The sequence below is a fragment of the Sorghum bicolor genome, chromosome 7, assembly GCF_000003195.3.
Source record: "Sorghum bicolor cultivar BTx623 chromosome 7, Sorghum_bicolor_NCBIv3, whole genome shotgun sequence".
NCBI lineage: Eukaryota > Viridiplantae > Streptophyta > Magnoliopsida > Poales > Poaceae > Sorghum > Sorghum bicolor.
Genome location: NC_012876.2, coordinates 55670015 through 55688352, shown reverse-complemented (window position 1 = coordinate 55688352; position 18338 = coordinate 55670015). Strand labels below are relative to the sequence as shown.

General features: G+C 44.5%; 3 protein-coding genes across 4 annotated transcripts; all 3 read left to right on the top strand.

Moving 5' to 3' along the window:
- LOC8075647 lies at nt 1663-8137 on the top strand. 2 transcript variants are annotated; one of them, XM_021464228.1, is made up of 6 exons: nt 1663-2096; nt 2882-2967; nt 3129-3473; nt 3569-6170; nt 6261-6372; nt 6483-8137. In XM_021464228.1, exons 1-6 carry the CDS (start codon nt 2075-2077, stop codon nt 7717-7719), a joined length of 4404 nt encoding a protein of 1467 aa, XP_021319903.1. In that variant the 5' UTR covers nt 1663-2074; the 3' UTR covers nt 7720-8137. The 2 variants fall into 2 exon arrangements, with proteins under 2 accessions (XP_021319903.1, XP_002445527.2); XM_002445482.2 differs by having other exon boundaries at nt 3569-6372.
- Nucleotides 8045-11757, top strand: LOC110436763. The gene is made up of 3 exons (XM_021464229.1): nt 8045-8280; nt 8353-8409; nt 11253-11757. The coding sequence occupies exons 1-3, from the start codon at nt 8075-8077 to the stop codon at nt 11491-11493; spliced, it is 504 nt and encodes a 167-aa protein (XP_021319904.1). The 5' UTR covers nt 8045-8074; the 3' UTR covers nt 11494-11757.
- LOC8075646 (cytokinin hydroxylase) lies at nt 13318-15647 on the top strand. The gene is made up of 4 exons (XM_002445481.2): nt 13318-13644; nt 13743-14214; nt 14547-14934; nt 15023-15647. Exons 1-4 carry the CDS (start codon nt 13362-13364, stop codon nt 15464-15466), a joined length of 1587 nt encoding a protein of 528 aa, XP_002445526.1. The 5' UTR covers nt 13318-13361; the 3' UTR covers nt 15467-15647.

Sequence of the window (18338 nt, the reverse complement as noted above, 5' to 3'; positions counted from 1 at the left end):
CTAACTTTCTGTGCTCGCATCCATGGAAGCCTGACAAGAGGGCCAAGGGCTAGGGGGAGAGGATGGGAATAGGGAAGAGAACCATTACCAGATGCGTGGGTGGCGAGGGGTGGCACAGCGGCTGCGACGGACGACGGTGGCGGCTCGGGCGCAGGAGAGGGCCTTCAACTGGACGGCGAGGATGGCGGCTCGGGCGCGGGAGAGGGCCTTCAACTGGACGGCGAGGATGGTGGCTTCGGCGGCAGGAGTGGTCCTTCAACTGGACGACGAGGACGGCGGCTCTAGCGGCGGCCACGACAATGGCGACGCGCCGGAGACGGTGGCTGTGGAAGGCGCCTTGGCCGGCCGTGAGCGGTTGCGGGTTGAGGGAGCGCCCTCGGCCGTGTTGCGGTGCGGAGGATGAGGATCGATGGGCGGCGCTCTCGGTGGATGTGTCCGTGTGTGTGGGCGGCTGAGGAGAGGATGGCGGCGGGTGTAGGTGAGGATGGGCGGCAGCTGAGGATTGTTTAGGGTTTGGCTGACACTGACTAGTGGGTCCTCTAAATTTTAGTACGCGGGAGTGGGCTGGGCCAAGCGCGCCAAAGTGAAAATGGGCTATACCGACCGATGGTTGGTCTCTAAGATATATCTTTAGCGTCTAATATTATGATGAGGACTCGTAGCGAACGATGTTCTGCCCTTATAAATAATTGTAGTGACCAATGATCAGTTACAAATTTATAGCGACCGATGATTCAACACCAATAATAAGTTTTAGCGTCTATTGTCTGACGGTATAGATTGACTGTGGTATAGTGGACACCCTGAGCAATGGACTTAATGAGAACTTTCTTTCCTCCCAAGCTGAGTGTTTTTATTTAGAATGCCGGCTAAATAGTCAGCATTCCTTTGTCCGCCTTCATCGTAATAAGCGAGTTGAATTGTTGGTGCACCCCTACACACTTTTCCCCTTTCTAGATCTCCCCTATCTTCAGCTTTTCTTATTACAGAGGACAAACCTCAGAGAAACAAATATGGTGACTATGGATCACCTTGTCGCAAACCTCTTGTCCGTGAAGAAAATCTCTGTATCAAACAAAAATCATTTGCGCTATATATTGCATTCAGTTCGGAAGGTGGGATTTTTTTGTTCTGTTCATGCATTTCTCGATGAAATTGGATTGATTCCTGTGAAATGCCGACATGATTTCTGCGAAATGGTGCGTTCCAAACAAGTCCCCAGCTAACGAATCCTGTGCGTTTGCTAAATTGCTAGGGATCCGACAGCTAAATACGGTTCCTCTAGAAGAGAGTAATTAATAATCAATACTTGTAATTAATAAGGGCACTCACAATGCAGACTCTATCATAGAGTCTAAAATTATTTATTACCTCGAACAGTGTGGACTTGAAGTCTAAATAAGACTTGGAGTCTTATTTTTTCTACCTCTTTCTTCAATAAATATGCTGCCACATTAGCAAAATACCATAAATAATATGTAATTAAGTGTCTTGGACTCTATGATAGAGTCTTGCATTGTGAGTGCCCTAATAATCCTCCATGCGGCTTTGCGCTATGGAGGGGCAATATCGTCCATCCTAGACCGGATTCGCGTCCATGCCCAACCAAGCGAGAGAGAGAGAAATAAAAATAAAAACACAAGTGGGGGAGTATTAATACGGCGCCCTGGCAAAATCACAGAAAAACATGGTCTTGGTCTTCTCCTCCCACCCGCAGGCGGCGAAGTAGCACAAGGAAGGGGTCCAATAAAAAAAAAAAAGAAAAATCGCCACCGGCGGCGGCGACGGCGAGGCGGCTGCGGCGGCATCGGCGGAGACAGCAGCGGGAGCCGCGGCAGGGAACAGGCGTTCTCGATCGATCGGCCTGGCCCGGCGCGGCCAGAGGTCAAAAGCGAAAAAGAGGAGCCACCAGGAAATTTCTTCGCACCGAGGCGCACGCAAGGAATCCACCGAGTGAGGGAAGCCATGGGACGGATGGGTTCGGATTCTTCTAGCTGAGTCCTGGGAACTCACGCGCAGGGGAGTGGACAGGAGGGAGGAAGAGGCTGACGCGGACGCGGCGGCGCTGGTTTTGATGAGGAAAGCTGGAGCAAAAGGTATTTGCAATCCTAGATCTTAGAAATCTGAGTACACTCCGCGGCTGCTGCTGCTTTGCCGGCCGCCGCTGCCCCGACGCCCCGATTTGGCGGGGGTTGTGGTTCGGCCGCCGCCGCCGCCGCCACGGAGATCACCCTGGGTTCCTCTGGTTTCTTCATGTGGTGTGGATGAAGAACAGTTTCTCGCCCGTCGGACTTCAGATCTGCTCTGTCTCAGGGATTCTGGACTGCTGACCGCGGATTTCTCCTCAGGTCAACTAACGGGCTTGCAGCAGTTCTTCGTCGTCTCTACTGGTCCGCTGGAAAGGAGGTGTTCATCGGAAATCCGACCCGATTCCAGATCTACCTGCCTTACGTGGAATCAGTTGTTTCCAAAAGGAGAGAAATTGGTGCTCTCTGGGGTGAAGGCCGATGGCCGATGTCTAAAGGCTGTTGACTTGATTTGGCAAGGAGCTGTTGGTGTTAGTTCGTGGGTACTCGGTTCAACTCAGGCGGAAGGACATTGGTTTTGGTTAGCCTCTGGCTTTCATTGCGTGCTGCAGGATAAGATTGCTTGCTTGTATGTGCTGGGCTGGATTCTTTCTCAAGTGCATTGGGAGGGTTCAAGTACTGGCTGATGATGGGTGACCAGTGGTGGTGGCATGGCTGCGGAGGCGTTCTATAGTTTTTTACCTCTTGCTTATGTGCATGCTATGTGGATTGATGCTATTATTCTTCAAACAGTACCATAAGCTTTGGTGGTGTGGTGCTCAATATTCCAACCTTATGTTGTTTTTGTTTTCCAGAGGGATCAATTGGATCCAAGGGTGCGGTTGATATGAATAGTTCACATGTTTCCACAGCAATAACAAGAAGACCATCGAATTTGATGGTATGCATACAATTTGCGAACACAGTGGTTTCTGTCTTGCATAGACTGTGCCTAGCCAAAAGCTTGTTTTAGATCAATTTGCTAAAATACCAATATTTTCTTCATTGTATTCTTCACTTTCTGCTGTTGTGGATCTTATGGTTAGCTTGGCTGATTTACAGATCAAATTTTGCGCTTGCACTGGAAGGCTATCATCTTCATCGCAACATAATCTTGAGAACACAGATATTTCAATGACCTGCAAAGGCTGTACTGGTGAATCAACTGCAGACAGAGGTGGGCCATTGTGTAGCGGCAAGCTTAAGAATATGGGCTTGGAGCTCCCAAGGCCTTTAGATCTTGAGGTTAGATGGAAGACTGGAAACAGAAGGCAAAGAGCCACCAGGAGAGCAAGGACCTCCTTTGGCGAAGAAACAAGCAGGGATGGATTTGGATCTTTCTATTTATTTGGCCGTGCTACAAATCAAGAGATGTCACAAGATGCTGCAGTCTCTGAATCTGAGAAGGTTCTTACTTTTCTCCATTGAAATACAATGAAATAATTTAGTCAATGCATCCTTTAATGACAAAATTGCTGAATTATCATATTGTGTCTTTGCAGCTTGGAGTATCCATTCTTGGTAGACGCTTTAGTGATCCCATGGAAAATGTTCCTATAAAAAAGAGAAGATTTCATATGGATTGTTCTCCATCACCTCCACCAACTCCATTGCTAGTGGATCCATATGAGAAGATACTGGGAAGCTCTTCCAAAGCTGTCAGATCATATGATAAGCATTGCAAGCTTAAGATGCAAGGAATTGAGTATAAGGAGGAAAACAAAGGCCGTTTTGGTGCCGATGATTTTTCTGGTATTGATATACTAGCTTCTGCTGCTTGTGAGAGTGAGATGGATGGTGAAATGTTTAATGGGGAATGCTCAAAGTTAGCTCACCCCCCAGAAGAAAGGAAGCTGGAAAATACTACTGGTAGCAGCAAATTGAGTCTATTACATAACATGGAGGATAAGTTAAATATTCCTGGTACTTCACATTGCATATATGATAGGCCTCTCGGGCCTTCTAATTCTGCTCCAGATATGAAGTCCTTGTTTGTTGCCACACCAACTATCTCAGAAAATCTTGTTGAATCGGCATATGCTCCCAAGGTTAATTGTTCGTCCTATTCTGCACTGAACAGTGCAAACAAAACAGAGATTGTTTCTGATGCTAAGTCTTCAAGTGTTGCAATTGCGAACAGCTCAGACAATCCAGAAAAAACTATAGGATGCTCACAGGATACAGTTGTGCAAACCAACCATGGCAATGCTTCTCGTGATTCTAGGCTGCACTGGGATCTTAATGTTGCCATGGAGGCATGGGATACTGATTGTGGTGATGTTGATGATCCTTTAGTTTCTACTGTCATTGATCATGATGATGCTAGAAATGGCATGGAAAAACCAGGGACATCTCATCATTTTGAGTCAAGAGACGGTAGTGTAGCTGATCACTCTGTTGACACAATTCATATGGCTGATGCACTGAAGCATGTGTCTGCTAATACGAATGATACACGCGATTGTACTGCCGATGGTTTGTCTCACCCTTCGCAAAACTTGCAGCTATTGGAATCTGGATCTGTAGGGAACGATGCCATTGCAGAAACAATGGATTTGCCTGACCAGCAGAATAGCAGGTTTGCTTCCGTTATGGATTCACACATTAGATCTGATCTAGAACCACATCTTATCATGGAGCATTTCGCTTCAGCTGCAATTGTGGGGAAAATCGATGGTTCACATCCCCAACCTGTTCATTCTGAAGGTTTGTGTAATATTATGTCTTCTATGAATGTCAATGTTGGAAGTAATTCACTTCAAACAAGTGAATTGGGCACCACATTAAAGCCTTTGGCTAGCAGATTAGTTTCTGAGGAAAGCACAAACCATCCAACAGCCGTAATGGATTCACACATTAGATCTGATCCAGAACCAGCTCTTATCATGGAGCATTTTGCTTCAGCTGCCAATGTGGAGAAAATCGATGGTTCATGTCCCCAACCTGTTCATTCTGAAGGTTTGTCTAATATGTCTTCTATGAATGTCCATGTTGGAACTAATTCACTCCAAACAAGTGAATTGGGCACCACACTAAAGCCTTTGGCTAGCAGATTAGTTTCAGAGGAAAGCACAAACCTTCCAACAGTAGGCACTTTCCATAAAAAGGTTACTGACTTTGGTTGGAGTGATAATAAGCTTGAAGAAGCTTCTGAACAAAGCATATCTGAATCTAAGAACCAGGAGCTTTTGGATGTTGATTCAGGAACTAGTAAGAAGGGTGAACGTGACACTGATATATTTTATGCCAACAAAAGAACCAAAGATGCAGAAAATCTCACTCATCCAGAGGACAATCATGGATCTTCTGATTGTGATATGGCTCATGCACATGAAGAAGATGGTGCTGTTGTAATGATTAATTCTAAAGACTCTTTAATTACTTGTGCCAACAGTAGCACTTTAGAGACATATCACATTTCAGATGAGGCTCATCAGGTTCCTGGCCCCAGTTCAGAATGCCACAAACCGGAATTTATTACTGATGCGGGCAGCATTGTGGATTCAAAAGCAGCAGACAGCTACCAGAATGGTTGCAAAAATGAGCTTGGGAAGGTTGTATCAAATGTTTGTTTAGATCAATGCTATGAAACTGACATATCACATATTAGCAAAAATCTAGCTGGGGTTGAAGAAGTTGATGTTGAGGAGGATGATTCTCAATATGAGGACGGGGAATTCAGAGAATCTGATGATTGTTATTGGGTGGGTGATGGATATGAAGAAGTTAAACATGCCAATTTGCATTATCAGGTATCAGATTACAAGAATGAAGAAGCCACTCCTGGCCTCACGCCTCTCCATACTGATTCTGTTGCAAAGAATGTGGTTATTCCTGTTTCTAGTTACAATGGAACACAATCTAGAAAGGAAGACATTGCTGTTTCACCTGTCTCATCTAAGCGTTCATGGTTAACAAACTGCTTAGATGGTGGACCTATTGCTGATGGAAAGGCTCAAAGTGTTCACTCGAGAGGTGATACTAAGATGTATGGGTCAAACACAGGCCGTGTAGCAGTTAGATCTGCTACAACAGTCAGCCAGTCTGAAAGGTGCAATGATGCCCTAGGTGATGATATGTTAAATATCAGAATGAAGAACACAGGTTGGGATATGATGCCTGAAGATCAAAAGCACTCTCAACATGATGCAAGGGACGTGACTGATTCATCTAACCGGTGTGTTTTGAGCTCAGATGCAGCTAGAGATGATGAGTCGCTGCGAAAAAGGGGACTATCGAATAGAGATCTTCAACGAGTGGAGCGGCAAAAATCATTTGACAAACCCCAGAGGAATGAACTGAGCAGGTATAATTTCTTAGTCACTTGGTTTTCTAGCCTTGCAGGTTTTTCAGTTCCTAATGATTTAGTGTCTTGACACCATTGACTAATATCATGATAATCCTTATTTTATGCAGATCTGATGATGGTTATGGCTCAGGCTCAAAATCTGAAAGGACAATGGACTCTCATAGATCACATGGCATGTATGGCACATCACGGCATGTTCAGACAAGCGGCCGGGGGGAGTGGGTGGAAAATTCAAAACATCCTCGTTCTACTCGGCGCAAATCACCTGAATATTATAATTATGACCCACCAGGTCCAAGGAATGCTGCAGAAGCTGCTGTCGCAAAGATGGAGAGCAGTGGCTTTGTTGTTGCACCTGATGGCACTCTAGTAAGAGCTGTTGATGCTGCAAATGCTGGTCAGATGCCCAGAAGGATGAGAAATACTTTAAGTAGCTCAGGCCGCCTGATTTCGGGACGGGGTTCCCCAATTGATAGGGATGGAGCTTGCGGGATGTCCAGAGGTCCTGTGCATGCTAGGGAAGCATCTCCAGAGCGCCACTTTGGTGCAAATAGTAACCGGTCCAGACGATATGGTCCTGAGATGGAGAAAGATCATACTACTGATGGAAATTTGAGTTCTGTCCGTTGCTTGTTGTCCAGTAGACAACAAGGCACCCCGACGTCTAGAGCATCACTTAACCTTTCCCGTGCTCACAGCAGATCTCCTTCTGGGTCCAGGTCTCGGTCCCCACATGATTGGGCACCTAGGAACAGAAGCAAGATCATGGCAAATGTAGGTTCAACTTTAAGGAGGCATAGTAGATCTCCACCGAATCACATGGCTAAAGGTAGAATTGTGAGAATGGCTTCACCTCAGAGACAACCTGGATATGATGATCGAGCTATGCGTTACAGTCCACTATCAAGAAACAACACTTACTCCCAGCATGCTTCAACATGGGTTGAGGGAAGGAACGGTTCAGCAGTAGATATTTCTGATGATCATAATAAAAGATATTCAAGGAGAAGCCCACCTCTGAGAATTACCTCACGGAATGACAGATTTGATGTAATGGACTCCCAAGGACGACCACGGTCTGGAGAATTCTACCGTCCAACACAAGGAAGACTTCTTTATGGTTATGATAGGGAAAATAAGCATGACAGAAATGGTGAAGATGAAAGGGAATACTCTGATAGATATGCAAATCATTCTGTCAAGCCATATGACCGGAGTGGTGCTGTAAAGCAATTCAGAAATAATACTGGAGATAAATTTCGGACTCGTATTTCTGCTCCTAGATCGCCAGAACTCCAGAGGAGGGTGAGTCCTCGGAGATTTGACAGAAGCTTTGAGAGGTAGCTGACTAGCTGGCTATGAATTTGCCTTGTAGGACTAAAATGGAAAATAAAGATCTGTCTGGATGATTGAACCGGAAAATGTTGCAAATCCTTGATGGAGTTCAGTCATTGGGATTTGATGGAAGACTCTTGGCAGCACTGCTTTTTTCTGCTTCTGCTGCATATGTTCAAGGCACAGAAATACTGGAACCATGCACTTCTGTAGGGGGAATTCAGATTAACTTCATAATTTTCCTGTTTCAATTTGTAAATATTTATGTCGGTAGCAGAATCACAATCACTTCTTTCAGCTTTATTATAGCTGTTCTTTTTTGTTTCTGATACTTTCTCATGTTTATCCCTTTTGCTTTTTTTCAATGGGCATTATCCCTGTACGAGGTCCATTTAAACATGATGAATCAATTAATTTTGAGCTCAAACACTTGTGTACTTTTTACACTTACGTTTTTCATCTGGCATTTTGTATTATCTCGTTGCCAGTGTACAGTGTTTTATGTGTTGTTGACAATAATTTACAGTGGCCTGTGACCATATTAAACTCTGCTCAAAGTTTGGATGTGAGGTGAATAATTTTTTTCTTTCCTCTACATTTTCCTTCAATGTCATGAAACTGACTTTGATGTCTTCTTCTCAGGAGAAAGGTTGTTGGCTTAGTGCTTTTGACCTTTTGTACATCAAAGAGGATACCAAGGTATTTTGGCCAGAACTAGTTTTGTTCCATTTTCGAGTGTTTATAATAATGACTGCTTTCTGGAGTACTGGAGGAAGTCTGATCATCTATATTCCTGCTGTTAAAAGGATTAGCATGCCATTTTTTTAAACGTATACATAGGAACAATGGACAGGCTCAACCTCCACCTGAATTATCAGAGTATTAGCATATTGTGGCTATTTGTTTACTGTTACGCATTACTTTATGTGATCCAATGGTTATGAATGCAGAGCTGCCATGTTTTGTGCCTTATCAAATGGGCCAAGTGCTGACCTGATAGTGGCATAAATATACGATGGTTTAAGATAGAACAGTAATAATGATTTAAGTAGACAATTGGTAAACAGAGTGAGTACAACATGGTTGACTCTGGGCATGTATATACAATACATATTACATATATCATATATATTATGTAATGGATTTAAAATTTGTACCATTTCAAAATGCATAAGAAATTGTTAAGAATTAAATAACATTTTTTTGACTGTTTATTTCTGTCAGCATGCTGTTTTGTTGATGTGAAATCATATTAAGTTGGTTAGTGTAACGAACCTAAACACTGAAAGTGTGTTGTGTTTCTTGAACATGTGAATCCATTTTGGTCTGTGTTTAAGTCTTACAGCTCAAAATGGATGCTATTGCATAATGACCGCATGCTGAGTAGGGCAAATATCCATTCACTAAATTGTCTTTGGATACGTTTTATATGTTGTCTTCATACTATAGGCAGCATAACTAACATGGAGAAAGTTATCAATCATCATGTTATTTTCCCCCATATTTCACCTGCACAATTGTCTGCAATCTTGTCTAATACTTGTAGTATAAAGAGTGAAATACACTCTGGGTCCCTAAACTTTTCCTGTTCTCGTTTGGATCCATAAACTCTCAAAGTGATCATATTGATCCTTTAATTTTTCAAGTGGTTCATTCGAAGTTGTGTGTTCAGGTCCATGATTAGAATCAACGAGTTGAAAAGTTGAAAGGATTGGATGACCCAGAAACCCAGATTGTCACTTTGAGAGTTCATGGACCCAGATGAGAATGTGGGAAAAGTTTGGACCAGTGGTGCATTTCTTTCTAGTATAAATATGGTTTATGTGGCAACCATATGCAGCATATTATGGGTTTAATTGGTTCAATAGTCCATATCTTGTTATGACGTTTTGCAAATGGCTTATGTAGTATTGATGCTAATGTATGTGAAGACAGTTATCCTGCTGATTGAAATGCCCAGCGTGATCTTTGAGGTCCTTAGTTTAATTAAGTCAACGAGGATATTTCTATCCCCAAGGATTCAATCCAGCCACAAGTCCCTCTACGGCTTCCCTGAGCCTAGTCGAAGACCCCATCATGATATGCACCAATAAGACCACTAAATGTCTTTGTGGCACTAATGGTACTCAGAAGTCAATGCGTTATCATTGGTCCAATGCTTCTGGTGAAACCAATTCCAGGGTGTGACAGGCGTGTTCAGGGCTTGGGTACATATTCATTGAGGCATGCTAATCCTATTTACTTAGGATTAGTATGTGAGCCACTTGCTCTGATGGTGCACTCAGAATGCATAAATCCATTACATGCAAGTGAAATGGTTTATTTTTTTTCCCACTTATGTGCTTTGGATAGTGGCGATTTTCTGGAACTTGCGACTCTTTCATGCTTCATGGCAAGATGGAGGCCCTAGTTTTGTTGTGTGCATGATAAATAACTTGAAATTCCAAGTAAGATTATAGTGATTTTACACATTTGTTGGTCATATTTAAAATGGATGCCATATTCTGCATCTCAATTGATCCTTGTGTTATCATGGTTGCAGTGTTGTGTATGCCAAATTGCGGTGGTCAAACTAGGAAAGGTAATAAAATGGGTTAGAAATGAAATAAAAATAGTGCTTTTAGTACTCATTAATCCGATTCTATACTGCAGCTATAGTGCATAGAAAGCTTTTAGAAGCTTAATAATTCTTTAGCTTTGGATGCATTCACCACATTCTAGCTGCTACACTAGTTTTAGGTGCCTGGGGGCCAGGCTGGCAAGTGATAACCAGTAGTTTGGATTTTAACTGGTATTCCCTGCAATTAGCACAAGGTGTTATCATGAAGCATGTTTGACCATAGAATTTTTTTTAAGGGGAACACATATGGTTCCACTGCAATCATCATTATCTTTGGATCAAACCAGGATCCAAGATACCTGCATGGCAGCTTTGTTTTTGCTTGATTGCTTGTAACACAGCCTCTGTTATCTCATGGCAGTGGTGTTTCAGTTTGTTGTCCTCTCATTCCTTTTTGTTGTTTTCTTTCTACAGCCTTCCTCTGCATAAATTTGTAGGGAGCTGATGGCAACATTTTGTTCACCAGAACACAAACTGTATTCATGGTTGTCAACAAGAGAGATTTGCTGATTTTATACCGGCCTGTAGTTTCTGGTTTTTGATAAAAAAAATGCAAGTTCAGGGCCAAAAGTATCTCCCTTAACAGCCAAGGGCTCCAGTTTCTACGAACACTTGAGCAAATTATTAGACTTTGTGGAGCGTGGGAGTAGGCCTTTGCTTCTCCTTTGTATTTTCCTTTCTTAGCATGAGGTGGTAGCTGAATACTTAGACCTTGGATCCTGTTACTTAAATATATTGTTGAGTTAATTTGAGGTCAGTTGCTGTAGCATGTGTTCCACTTACCTACATTTTGTTGAACTGTTTTTTTTCCTTTTATAATAGTATATATAATAGACATGACTCTAAACTTACCTATCTTTGTTGTAAGATTGATCTGATACACTTTATGATTGTATTGATTTGTAGCTAGTTATTTCTGCAGGTGTTGGGAACGGGCAGACACTGGCTCACAATCTGTGGGTCACACCCCGCACCGCAACTCTGTTGCAGAAGCTTGGAATAAAGCCTGCACATGCCATCTTGAAGCAGGCCAGGATGAGAATCTCCTGAACTTGTTGCAAGCATTTGCTCCTCTCAAGCCTATTCCGGAAAATGCCGGAGGTGTGACTGTGATGCCACTCCTGGACCATCCAGACGGTTTCATGGTGGCTAGTTGTCACTGAAAAGATGTCGTTTCAGGAATCAGGTCTCTCTGCGGTTTGCGCCCCTGAGCAAAGATTCCCAAATCTATTTGGGGTACTGCTAGATCGCGTCTTTGTCTGCAGAATATGTTTTGCCAGCTTTCGTCTAATCACAAGCTGGGGAGCAGTCTGGCAAGTATTTCAAGATATTTGCAACCTGTTTGCTTATAAATTCCACGGTAATGTGTCGTAACATGTGCAATAAATTACTTCATCATAAACGCCCGTGAAGGCCTTTTCAATTAAGTAACAAGGTCAAATGTGCTTAATAAGCAATCTTTTGTGTTGGAGATGTGTGCTCAGTTGAATAGTTTTACATATCAATTGTAAATAAATAAAGGAGCAACTGTCACCTGGTTGCTGTCGAAGAAATGCAAAGCTCTCGTCTCGATCAAGTCTTAGTAGCCTACGCCCCTCCTTCCTGATTCAACAAAGCACCGACATTGTGGAACAACTGCCAGTTTTTGCCACTCAGTTTTGGACTTTTAGTAGGCCTGCAGAGCAAGTCACGCTAATTTCAGTGGGAAGTGTACAACGCTCTGAAGCGAAGAAAAGAGAAACTGCTTGACATGTGAAGAGGTGCAGTGAATGTTTCACAGAAATGAGGCTCAGAGGCCAAATGCATCCGCCTGGCTTGAGTTTTAAGCTGCATCCAAAACGGAGGGAGGACTTATTTCAATGAATTTTTATAATCTCAGCCTCCAACTTTCAGTTTCAGGTGCATTCTATTCAATGAACTCACTGAAAAAGACCTTGTGGCCTTTGACCTCTATTCTATGGTGTCTGGAGGTTTGTGATACATCCTACTAAGACTCTATCTACTCTTCCCTAAGTCACACCCATCTGAAGTGACCACAATAATTTTCTGCTACTTTGTATCAAGTGGACAGTACCAATGTTCCTTATAACGGAGCATATATGGTGCTAATGGTGAGATGACTGAAAGTGAGCAGAATATAGAATAAAGTCACACAGAAATATTTCTTTGAAGGAATGACTGACTTTACCATATGCTTACACAACCGGCATTTTGTTTTTCAACTGCTGAATTCACATAAAATCTTGTTTGCAGTGGACTTCTTCAACCTTTGTTTACAGGAACTGATGACTACCATGGTTCAAATGTCAGTTGTGAATTCAGAACAAGAAAAAAAAAAGCTTGTTTCTTCTGTAGTCGTGAATTGTGGTAACTGAATGAGTTCAGCAGATATTTGTACCCCCACCCACTGCATGCTTATCATGAATGACTCTAATGAAACCCAGAAGCCCAAATGAAGGTATCAACTGAGATGCCTTTGCCATAAACAATCTGTTTCAATATTGAAGATATGCTGCCTCTTTTCACTTAGTGGCAGAACTGATTGCCACACCAGTTGTACTTAACTAATGCAGTTATCTTAACCATGCCGGTTTGCCACTTTATGCCCAAGCACTCCCTCCCCCCACTAACGCACCACAAACTCACTCTCAAATTTACCAAATTGGCCTCTGCTTTCCGGTCAAAAGTCGGTCAAAAACTACTTTCTTGATCGCTACCGTTGTGTAAACAAACAAACAAGAAACTGCAGGTTGTTCAAAACACGGGCACCATGTTTGGTTCACAGTACTGAATTTAAACCGTTTCCTATGAAATTCCATGATAGGACGAACAAAAGCTGAAACCCCGAATGAACGATGGGACCAACTGACCGAACAAGACTTGTTTTGTTCACACTGCTTGCACAGCCTTGTTAGATGCACATTGGATGTGCCACCTCGTTTACATATATATAAATATACATGCAGGGGGTGCTCTCGTGCAAGCTGCCACTGGCACCGGCACTGGCAGCTGCGAACGGTACAAGGCCGGCATGGCATTGGGCGTGGTCGGCCTCGTGCTCGCATTGCCACTCTTGTTCTTGCTGACAAGGGCGGCATGGATCACTGTCTCCTGCTACTACCTCACGCCGGCGAGGATCCGGACAATCCTGGCCGGCCAGGGCGTGCACGGCCCGCCGCCACGCCTCCTCGTCGGGAACCTCCGCGACGTCTCTGCCCTCGTCGCCGAGGCCACCGCCGGTGACATGAGCTCCCTGAGCCACGACATCGTCGGCCGCCTTCTTCCCCATTATGTCCTGTGGTCCAAGATGTACGGTGAGTACGTAGCTCACGACACGACGCATTGCCGGACGGCCGGTGCCGGTGCCCGGAGGAGCTGACCGGAGGTCGGCGTTTTGCTTGCGCCTGTGCAGGGAGGCTGTTCGTGTACTGGTACGGGAGCGAGCCCCGGGTGTGCGTGACGGACGCGGGCATGGTGCGGGAGCTGCTGTCGTCGAGGCACGCGCACGTCACCGGCAAGTCGTGGCTGCAGCGGCAGGGCGCCAAGCACTTCATCGGCCGCGGCCTGATCATGGCCAACGGCGCGACGTGGTCGCACCAGCGCCACGTGGTGGCGCCGGCGTTCATGGCCGACAGGCTCCGTGGCAGGGTGGGGCACATGGCGGAGTGCGCCCGGCAGACGGCGCGCGCGCTGCGTGAGGCGGTGGCGCGCGCCGGCAACGAGGTGGAGGTGGGCGCGCACATGGCGAGGCTCGCCGGCGACATCATCGCCCGCACCGAGTTCGACACCAGCTACGACACCGGGAAGCGCATCTTCGACCTCATCGAGGAGCTGCAGCGGCTGACGGCGCGCTCCAGCCGCCACCTCTGGGTCCCTGGCAGCCAGTGAGTACGCTACAAATTCCTCTGCTTTCACCTCGAACACGGTTTCTTTGCCCTCGAGGGCATTAATAAGTGTGCAAACACACATCTCAAAGCAGATTCACATTAAGATGATCTCAAAGTAGATTCACATTAAGATGTATGTTTGCACACTTCTCAATGCGAATTCAGTGGTAGAGAGAGTGAGAGCACATACCTTGAGGGCAAAAATAACTTTAGCGAAACGGAGCATCTGAGACGAAGTACCTAGCGGTGCCAGTGCTCACTGACAAGTGTACACACGCCTTTCACCAGTTTTTTTTTAAAAAAATATTTTTTTATGAAACAAATTCCAGGTATTTACCAAGCAAATACAGGCGGGAAATAAAGCGGTTGAACGGGGAGCTGGAGCAGCTGCTCAAGGAGTCCATCGAGCGCAGCCGCGAGATCGCCGACGAGGGCCGGACGCCGTCGTCGGCGTGCGGCATGGGGCTCCTCGGTATGCTGCTGGCCGAGATGGAGAAGAACAAGAACGACGGCGAGCTGGGGTACGACGCCCAGATGATGATCGACGAGTGCAAGACGTTCTTCTTCGCCGGGCACGAGACGTCGGCGCTGCTCCTCACCTGGGCCATCATGCTGCTCGCCACCAACCCTTCGTGGCAGGACAAGGCGCGCGCCGAGGTCGCGGGCGTCTGCGGCGGCGCACCGCCCACCGCCGACCACCTCCCCAAGCTCACCGTGGTAAGCCAAGCCATTGACTACTGCGATCCACGCGTCGTCCCATTCCGTCCACACCACAGCTCACCCATGCCTGCCTGCCTGCCCGCAGCTGCAGATGGTGATCAACGAGACGCTCCGGCTGTACCCGCCGGCGACGCTGCTGCCGCGGATGGCGTTCGAGGACATCACGCTCGGCTCCGGCCCCGGCGACGAGCTGCGCGTGCCCAAGGGCGCGTCGCTGTGGATCCCCTTGCTGGCCATCCACCACGACGAGGCCGTGTGGGGAGCGGACGCGCACGAGTTCAGGCCGGACCGGTTCGCGCCGGGGAGGCCCCGGCCGTGGGCGGGGCGGTTCCTGCCGTTCGCGTCGGGGCCCCGCAACTGCGTCGGCCAGGCGTACGCCATGGTCGAGGCCAAGGTCGTGCTGGCCGTGATGCTCGCCAGCTTCCGCTTCGGCATCTCCGACGAGTACCGCCACGCGCCCGTCAACGTGCTCACGCTCCGGCCGCGCCACGGCGTGCCCGTGCGCCTGCTGCCGTTGACGCCGCAGTAGGCTGCTCTTGGTGTTCTTGCTTCTTCACAATTTTGGAACATCTGTGTTTTACGTTTGTGATTTTCTTTTCTTTCTTTTTTTTTTGTGTCTTGACTACTAGTAGATGGAGAAAATTTTGTGCTTCGGTTCACTAGCGGTGGTCTGACATATGTAGAAATATAACATAATATTATTTTACTTATTTAGAGTCAACATTTTGTTGACGGTGTTTTTTTGTCAGTGATGAGAAACAATCTTGCAGATTGTATCAAAAATCGAAGTGTAAAAATGTCGCTGAGGGCAGGAGATTCGCCGGAATTGATTTTCCATTAGTTTGGACGGGGCGGGATGTACTTGATACCATAGAATATTTCAAAATCGAACCAAATCATAAAAAGTTGAATCTCATATCTATATCAAAACATAATACAAAGTAAATATAATTTTGTCCGCGGGACAAGACTGTGATGCTGACTATAATAAGTAATAAATTGCCCACTCAGGCACTTAGGATAATGCCGTACAGCTGCTGCATATATTCATCCATAAGTGGGAGCTTAATCTCGAGTTCTCGATAAAGGATTACATTTTTATAATAAATTAGTAGGGTCTACGGATTCCATCCACTAAATTAAGACCCTACAGGTCACCTACTTAATTAATGGGTACAATTAAACTAATTTCTTGAGGCATGATAGTAGGCAGTAGAAATGACTCATCACAAGATGTAGACATGTATATGTCACAAAAAACAAACAAACAAGATGTAGACATACATATATATAGGCCGTGGGCAGGGGGTGGTGGGATTCGAGATATGGGAGCAACCTAAATACCTACTAACCTTTGGTGTCCTTATCAAAAAGAAAAGAACCCTATAATCGTCTTTACAGTACATTTTGTATATTTATCTTGTCGGTGGAAAATAGTCTTGCACTATAGTTATGGCAATGCGTGAAGTGCTTTAGAGAGAAGAAATTCACACCAAAGGCATCTCGACAACACGTATATTGTGTGAAAGAATGAGAGATCATGGATGTGTATTCACCGTTCACAAAATGCATCAATGCTCTTGTCGATTTGGGTACATGTTATGATGTCAACCGGTCTCTCCCAATCCTTGCACTTTTGCAAGTGAGATACCATCAATAGGATCCTTGCACTTTTGCAAGTGAGATACCATCAATAGATCGGACCAACACCAGCAAGTTCCCTCGCTGCAAAATGGGACCAGCTATAGTCAAACACTAGTGTAATAGTGTTTACCTCAATATACAATTCATGTGGCCTTGTTTAGTTCACCCAAAAACCAAAAACTTTTTAAAGTTTCCTATCACATCGAATCTTGTGACACATGCATGGAGCATTAAATATAGATGAAAACAAAAACTAATTGTACAGTTTGCCTGTAAATCACGAGACGAATCTTTTAAGCCTAGTTACTCTATGATTGGACAATGTTTGTTAAATAAAAACGAAAGTGCTACAGTGTCAAAATCCAAAAAAAATTGGATCTAAACAAGACCTATGTCCTCCCCCATCAATTCCCATTTCTCTTCCAACCTCGCGAGAGACTGAGTTTTCAGAGAAACCAACATCACCACCCTACACTAGTGTTTACCTCAAGATACAATTCATGTGACCTATGTCCTCTCCCATCAATTTCCATTTCTCCAACCTCGCAACGGAATGAGTTTTTTAGAGAAACCAATATCACCATCCTCCTTGTCCATCGCCTTGTGACTCCTCTACAATTGAGGGTGCATGCTCTAGTCAAGCTTCAATGGGTGAACTCAAAACGACTCTTAGTTTCAATCGAATCACACCTTTGTTCATGTTTCTTGGTTTCATAAATTCCCAATCTGAGTCGCAATATACCTATTGTGCTTAAATCTGCTGAGAGCATATCCGTCTCCGCTGATAAACGTGTCGTCTCTTCTAGTCAATACTACACCGTTCAAATTTGTAAGATATGAACTTATGATGATTCTTATTTTCCTCTCTAAAGCACTTAAATTAGTACTTTGGACAGTTGGTTGCTGGACCTGCCAAGCAGCACGGTAGGGGAAGCACCAAATCTTTGTCAAGCATTTGTTGAGCTGGATGAAGTTATAGCAATGGATGTTGACCAGGATCTAATGGGAAATGACCTTGATGTCATGGAAATTGAACTGGATCTCATTCAAGTCGACTAGGATGTAATAGAAGTGGACCAGGATCTCATGGACGTTGACTAATTGTATAACTAGCTAATTTGGTAGAAATCAGGGCAATAATGTTATATTTTTCATAAGGGGTATTGCTAGGTCCACTACAAATGTCTTTGCATCGTTGCTTTTGTATGACCAATGTGGACTTATGTTGTAATGCTGCCTATGAATTGGTAGTCTCTAGAAATTGTAGTTAAATCAATGGTCTTGTATGACCAATGTAAACTAATGGCCTATTCCTTTTGCTTATGGACTAAGGTATTTGTATCTTGATGCAATGCATGTAGCTTGAGGACTTAAAATGTTTTTAAGTTTGACCAAATAACAATAAATATATTTTTATAGTAAATTAATTTTGAGATATAAATATTGATATTATTTTCTATATACTTAATTAAAATTTTAAAAATTTGACAAAAACGTGATGTACAGGGAGTAGATGGTTAGAGTGTTACACTTAACAAGCCGTGATTTAGTTTGTCGCTAAGGCCAGTCTCAATGTATAGTTTCATGGCACAATTACCAATACTAGTTTTAAACTAGGTAACCGAGCCATATGAGTTTCATGGAGATGAAACTCCTCTCTCATATGATGAAACTCCTTTATTTAATGACCCTGCCAATTCAGCAATTTTGCTTATGTGGCACCCTACTTAATGTGCATGACACTCTAATGAAACATG

Coding starts and splice junctions, on each gene's coding strand:
- LOC8075646 (XM_002445481.2), top strand. CDS start 13,362: ATGGCATTGGGCGTGGTCGGCCTCGTGCTCGCATTGCCACTCTTGTTC. Junction 13,645..13,742: donor CCTGTGGTCCAAGATGTACG/GTGAGTACGTAG, acceptor GCGCCTGTGCAG/GGAGGCTGTTCGTGTACTGG. Junction 14,215..14,546: donor CTCTGGGTCCCTGGCAGCCA/GTGAGTACGCTA, acceptor AACAAATTCCAG/GTATTTACCAAGCAAATACA.
- LOC8075647 (XM_002445482.2), top strand. CDS start 2,075: ATGAGGAAAGCTGGAGCAAAAG. Junction 2,968..3,128: donor GAAGACCATCGAATTTGATG/GTATGCATACAA, acceptor GCTGATTTACAG/ATCAAATTTTGCGCTTGCAC. Junction 6,373..6,482: donor CAGAGGAATGAACTGAGCAG/GTATAATTTCTT, acceptor TATTTTATGCAG/ATCTGATGATGGTTATGGCT.
- LOC110436763 (XM_021464229.1), top strand. CDS start 8,075: ATGGGCATTATCCCTGTACGAGGTCCATTTAAACATGATGAATCAATT. Junction 8,281..8,352: donor GCTCAAAGTTTGGATGTGAG/GTGAATAATTTT, acceptor TCTTCTTCTCAG/GAGAAAGGTTGTTGGCTTAG. Junction 8,410..11,252: donor ACATCAAAGAGGATACCAAG/GTATTTTGGCCA, acceptor TTATTTCTGCAG/GTGTTGGGAACGGGCAGACA.